The 6,446-nt window shown below is 36.6% G+C and overlaps 1 protein-coding gene across 1 annotated transcript; it reads right to left on the bottom strand.

The window, feature by feature from the left end:
* Positions 1–944: 944 nt before the first annotated feature.
* On the bottom strand, positions 945–6,111 carry LOC118050404 (uncharacterized). Its single transcript, XM_035060754.2, has 6 exons — positions 5,993–6,111; positions 3,916–4,413; positions 3,066–3,376; positions 2,892–2,948; positions 2,225–2,703; positions 945–1,689 (listed from the first exon to the last, which is right to left on the bottom strand). Exons 2-6 carry the CDS (start codon positions 4,341–4,343, stop codon positions 1,372–1,374), a joined length of 1,593 nt encoding a protein of 530 aa, XP_034916645.1. The 5' UTR covers positions 4,344–4,413; positions 5,993–6,111; the 3' UTR covers positions 945–1,371.
* Between the last annotated feature and the right edge of the window lie 335 nt (positions 6,112–6,446).

The raw sequence follows: 6,446 nt of genomic DNA, 5'->3' as shown, positions 1-6,446 counted from the left end.
ACCCTTGACATTGAACTGGTCATGTTATATCAAATTTGACCGAGTCATCTCATTAAATCATTTAAGTTTTGCTAGGTAAATATAAAAAACAGTTCAAATTAAAACCCACTAATGAAGTTTTGAAATATAAATTTTCCAGATGAATCCATCAAATCTGTCTGGCTAGTATCCATGGACAAATGATGCAAAGTCTCTTTTGCCTTTTTTTTAAAGAGTTGTCACTTCTTCTTTAAGTTTCTTTCACATGAAAAGAAGGATGCCATTGCAGTGCACCTGAGATACTTACACGCGCATAGTCCTGACACTCATCAAGTGTTTGGAACCACCTGGGCCCGCACCAAAGCCTGCAATTCTGAGAACCCCCTCCTTCTCTGCTGCGCAGAATTTACCATTTACAGCCACATTGAAGGCCATAGATGTTGAAACACTTTTAGTGATATTTTTTGCATCAGACAAAACACAAAACTAACCATACTTGCTATGGATGTAGCTTGAAGAACGTGATGATTGTTTAGCAGTAGTAATTCTTAGATCACTTAAAATTTCAGGTTTTAGGCAACAATTTCACTAGTTTACATCCATGTCAAATGTTCCTGACAGATAATTTGAGCCATTGGTGAGATGAATCACAGATAACTACTTACTAAGTTCTAATCTCTCCAGTTTTATCACCACCATCATATTGTGCAGTTCAAAAAACTCCATAGTCCTTCTCACCCATCATGGCATGTTTTCTTTATCTCCTTAGCCTATAATCAAGTACTGCAATTGTGCAGGCCAACCAAATTTTCAGGCATAATATGATTTTCACCATTCATGGTCCTGACTCCTTAAAGCTCCAGAGACAGCAGATTTTGGTTAAATTATCTATGCATATATCAGGAACGTAGAATTCCATCAGTCATTCAGATTCAATCAGAAAAACAAAATTTGACACAGTAAGCTCTCAACAAAGTTGCGAAGGAGATAGATATCTGTATTTGTGTGTGTACAAACAACCATCGTTTACAGTGACATCACCAAAAACAACAATGCAAACCAATTGTCAGAATCTATCAACTCCTTCCATGTGATTTCTAACTAAATCTAGCACAAAAGGTGCATACCTAATGTACAGAGGAAGTGTGGTCATACAAGTTAGGCTCCGGGACTGATCCTATTTGCGGCATCAAACGAACTACCTGTTCTTAACTAGTTAGTTCTGTGACCTGCTACATGCTGCTACTATTGGACTGAATTTTATTAGGATACAAGTTCATTAACGAGGTGAAGGTACTTCATCTGCCTTGTGCACAGAGTACCACTTCCAGCAGCTTGAAAATTGTGCGATGGAAACTTGTAGAGCCAGTAACGATAAAGAATTTGAACATATCACTGGCTATCAGGCTCACCTGAGCATTTCTTGTTCCAACCACCTGAACCAGCTTTTCGTTCCCCTCGCTTTCTCTTGTTTCTAGGAATTTGGAGATCGGAGGCCAAACATGATTTGAGAACTGATTGCCCCTGAGACCCCATGTTTTTTTCCATTGAATCAGGTTCGGATTTTGGAGTTAGAAAAGGATCGCTGCTTTCTCCTTCTTCGCCTCTCTCTGGTTCATGATGCTTTTCGATGAGTTGAACATTTGTTGCCATGAAAGTGTCTTGCTCTCCTTCAGCTGCTTGATTTTGTATCAGGACATTATCCACAATCTGCACATTGTACCATGTACATTAAGTGATTTTATTTTACCAAAGTAGTTATTGGATTCTCTATTGAGGTCATTAACTCAAGGAGTACGGTCCTCTCAAATCAGAAGGAACATCCAAAACAGCTTACGGACTCAGTGTAAGCAATTTGATTGGAGAGAAGTTATCTAACTACATAGTGATTTTTAAAGAGAATCCTAAGGGTGATGAACCCAAGAAAAGATTGCAAAAGAGCCAGAATGCCAGAGATGAAATAAAGTTCAGACAGAATTTGGAGAAATAGATTAGGTTCAAGAAATTTAAAAGCACATATATATGATGGAAAAAAATAATGGAAATCCTAAATTGACATAGTACATTTAAAAAAGAAAGCTCATGATGCAGCCAGTGATTATGCTATATCATACTGTTATATTTAAGGAAACATGCGTCGATTTTTGTATCACATTCAATCAACCAGTGCCGCACTGACATCTCATTAGAAAGTACTGTAATAAGTGTATGGAGTAAGACAATACTGATTATAAACGATTCTTACATTTTCGCTTGAATCTCCAATTTGTGGCTGATGGAAGGTAACATCAGCATCAGACAAAAGTCCCACTGTGCTTTCAATAATATCAGGCACGTGAACAGCCTCACCAAAACCAGACATGGCACTTTCAGGCATAACCAGATCTCCAATATCATATCCAGGAATACTCTGAGTTGCAGGATAAATAGCTCCTGCTGATATAGTTTCTCCATTGCCAGCAGAGAATGTAGGACTAGGAGCAGAGCTAGTCTGTGCATCACCTGCTGCAAGAAGGCTCAGATTCTCTGAGGATGAAAACTTGGAGGCATTCTTTGACATCAACATGTCAAGTTGATTCTTCAGCTTGTGAACCCGAGAATGCACTATTTCAATTTTCCGAAGGACCTGCTCCAAGGATTTATCACCATCTCCAAACTCAATAAACATTTCGTCATTGTCCACGCCAGATTTATCATTGCCATCAACATGTTGGTCTGTGATTGCTGTTCAAGATTACAAATAGCCAGCAACCAGTATCAATAATGATTATTTAAAAAAGTGTTTCCAGCCTTTACAGGAAAATAGGGAGTACAGAACAAGAGGACAAAAAGGATGCATAACATGAAAATCCACATGAATGTACAGAAGCTACAAAGAAGAAACAAAATCAAAGCGTAGCAAACAACTTTACCTGTATTGCTAAAATCATCAATCATAGAAGTGCCCTCTGGATTGGATTTCTTGTTTTCTGCAATTTATCACAAAGTGGAGTCAAAGGACCTTGAGGGAAAAGAGAGCAAGAGCAAAGAGCAAAGAGCAAAGAGCAAAAGAGACCATATGCAACTTGGAAAGATGAAGCTTATACCCAGATAAGAAAAAAGGTTATGATGAGTCATGTATGATGCTGCATCATTTGTGTCTTCAACTCTCTTGCGTTTCCTCCTCTTTACAGCCTTTCTTCTGTAACACTCATTTGAAAATGGCAGGGACTTTGAACAAAAACCTTCAAATGTAGATTGATAAATTCCTGAATGCTTCTTCTGTTCACATGCTGCAATTTCTCTAGCATATTTTGATGTTTGAGACTTAATTTCTTTGATTTTCAGTTCTGTCCATTTGCAGCGCCACATTAGAGGACGAACAAAATTCCTCCAATGATTTGTTAACTTCTTCTTCCTATATGGAAGTAAGAGATGTTGAATAAGTGCTGTGTAATTTAACACAAAAGATGACAGTTGAATTTAAAAGCTCCTTCAGCAGCAAGACATTAAATTGCATGAGAAATCCGAACTGTAGACATAAAATAATGTGAAAAAATCATATATGCAAACATAGAGATATAGGTTATTGCATCTAGATGAAAATGCTCTCAACTTTAGAACAGCATTGTACAAATCATTCTCTAACAGCTTTTTAGCCTTAAAACAAAAAATTGTTCCCCAGATAACAAATTCCTCTATCAAGACAGCTATGGTTCAAAAGCAACCCAAGCCCTAAGAGCTCAGCTTCTCTAAATATACTATGTAGGTGATGAGAAATAATTTACCCACTAAAGCTTTACAGATAAATAAAAATGTTAGCATTGGTTCAATCCTCGCATATATTGTACTTACAAAATAATTAACTGAACATAGCCAAAGCATACAAGAACACAAATGTGGTTCTTGTGTACAAAATAAGAGACAAAAAGATCATGAATTTGAAACAGAACACACCTTGTCTGAAAGATGCTACTAAATGCATCATCATATGGGGATGCCAAATCACTGTCACCAAAAAACTGTGATTCCATTTCAGCTTCGCTTAGTCCAGAACATTTCTCAGGATCAGAAGTAGTGTCGGCAAATGAGCTTGAATATTCAGTTGCATCAGGATCTTCAACTAAAGCTGATTTGGTCTCATTAATTTTTGTACACGTAACTATATCAACTTGAACATCCTCAAAGTCCTTCGGAGTTGTAGCTTTTCCTTCCAACAGAGTGTTTGCCTGATTAATAGTTTCCTCACATTCATTCTTGCACCTTAAACCCAGACCATCTGATGTATCCTGGACATTTTTATTCTCTCTATCAATCACAATGTTAGTGGAATTTTGCAGTTTACAATCTGGTTTGATATCCATCACTGGTTGTGCAGGAACCATAGAATCTTAGCCAAGCTCACTTTGACTCATTAATGAACACTGCTCTAAAATAAATTCCTTCATAATTAGTCTGAGAAAAGATTGAACCAGCATATGTTAGCGAATCAATTTAATCATTTCAAATAGCATACTGAACAAATTTCTTTTCAAGTTCAGCCCAGAACAGAACAAGACAAGAAGCACAACAAAGATTAAGAAAGTAAATTTACTGAAAATAAGAGAAAAATCATAGGAATTTACTAGAGTGACATAAGAATAGATGAGTTTAAAAAATGGGACTAAGGAGCAATAGAAGACAATAGAGGCATAAGCTTATTGAAGTGCATCGAATGGGAAAAGAAATTAGCTTTCGGTTGTCAATTCAATTTGCAAAGACTAATTCCAACATGCAGGGGAAATTTTCGATTATTACACCAAAAAATGGCAGCAAGAGAAATTTGATTCACCAAGAATAACATCATTATAAAAGAAATCAAACTGCGTATCTTAAAATTAAATGCTGATTCTGTGCCAACCAACTTACAGAAATGTAGAGAGGAGATGCATGAATGTGTAATCGGGACTTTATATTCTGGAATAGACAAGTCATGCACTTGGCACTTGGTAAGTGATAACTATCAAATTTCACCAGGACTTCAACAATCAAACAGGTTTCCTTTTCATTCTTTCATAGGATGTTTTAAAGCTTAATTATACATAACATTCTCAAACTTATTGATTTTTAGTCACAATGTATAGAATTCCTGATAGGTGCGCTAACATCTCTGAAGAGGGGAATTTGGTAAGGTAAAATTTCATTGAAATCACGTTCAGGAGGAAAAAATGAGGACAGGGCTAATTTTTCCTTGAGTAACAAGAGGGCCGACAGGCTCACCCTCACAAGAGCAAAAGACTAGTTCCTAAAGATTAGAGCTCTCCAAGAAAGAAAGAAAAGTCAACGAAACACTTAAATGCAGATAACAAGAACAAAGCTTACGAAGATACACATTTTCTACTTACTGGTATATATACACATAAATAGCAAGAACAAAGCTTACGAAGATACACCTTTTCTACTTACAGGTATATATACACTTAAATAGCAAGGATGCTTCTTATGGATAAGTTTATCCGAGTTAAACACAGAACCTGACACAAATTGTACATTTACTGAACACATAGCAGAAGTGCCAAATATGATAAGTATATATATATATAGAACATGCTGCTAGAACAGCAAAACGAAGCTCAAAAAACCCAGCTTTACTACAATCCCATCACTAGTTTTCTCTAAATAACCACAAAAATTGAGAACACAGCACAATTCCACTCGCACCCCGCAAAGAAACATGCCGCAGCAATCAGCTTGTCAAAACAACCTAAACAAAATTACACACCTAGACATTCCCGTGTACAGCACACGGTGACATCTGTAACAAACAAGTGATCAAGCTGTTTCACAAAAATCCAAGTGCATTATTTTAAGCTGTGGTTAAGAGGTTGAGCCCATCAAGCCAAAGAAAACAAAAAACACGAGACTTTAACACGACAAGAAACAGAGCAAGCAGCCTATAAAAAGAAGGACAAGCATTAGCTAAATTCAAAGTCAGGAGAGAAAGCTAAAATATATAGGCATTTACATGCAAATATATAGAGAAAGAAAGATATACCTCTGTGTTTTGCTACTTGCGGGGAGAGAGAGAGAGAGGTGGCAGTGACTGAGAGTGGGAGTATGGAAGGCTGGCTGTGCGGCGAGAGGAGGAAAGTGAGGGAAGTGAATGTTGTTGTGGTAGACGTTATAAACCTAAAGTAGTTGTTGTTTGTAGCATGTTGTAATGTTTGAGTAAATTATAGTTACATCCCTATATTTTCATGAACTCTTCATTTTAGTCTCTTTAGTTAGAAACCTTGTCATTTTTCTCCTTAAATTGTGTTAACCGTTGATTTATTGATGCTGTTTTTATATTTCCAAGACCACATGAATGATTAATAATGATTAATTGATTTTTATCAACCGAGATTAAATATAATAGCTTAAACCAAAGGGATCACATTATAATGAAATTAAAAGAATAGGGACGGGATTATAATTCACTCTACTTAATTTCATGCGTGCAGTTGCTC

This window comes from Populus alba, chromosome 13 (assembly GCF_005239225.2).
Source record: "Populus alba chromosome 13, ASM523922v2, whole genome shotgun sequence".
In the NCBI taxonomy this organism is placed as follows: domain Eukaryota; kingdom Viridiplantae; phylum Streptophyta; class Magnoliopsida; order Malpighiales; family Salicaceae; genus Populus; species Populus alba.
The sequence above is the reverse complement of the archived record's forward strand: the minus strand, read 5'-3'. Positions and strand labels throughout refer to the sequence as shown.

Bases quoted from the DNA above. Each gene is read 5' to 3' on its own strand.
- LOC118050404 (XM_035060754.2), bottom strand. From the start codon at position 4,343: ATGGTTCCTGCACAACCAGTGATGGATATCAAACCAGATTGTAAACTG. The intron at 2,704-2,891 runs GTAAAGTTGTTT...AATCTTGAACAG, and splicing joins TGATGATTTTAGCAATACAG to CAATCACAGACCAACATGTT. The intron at 1,690-2,224 runs GTAAGAATCGTT...TACAATGTGCAG, and splicing joins TTGGAGATTCAAGCGAAAAT to ATTGTGGATAATGTCCTGAT.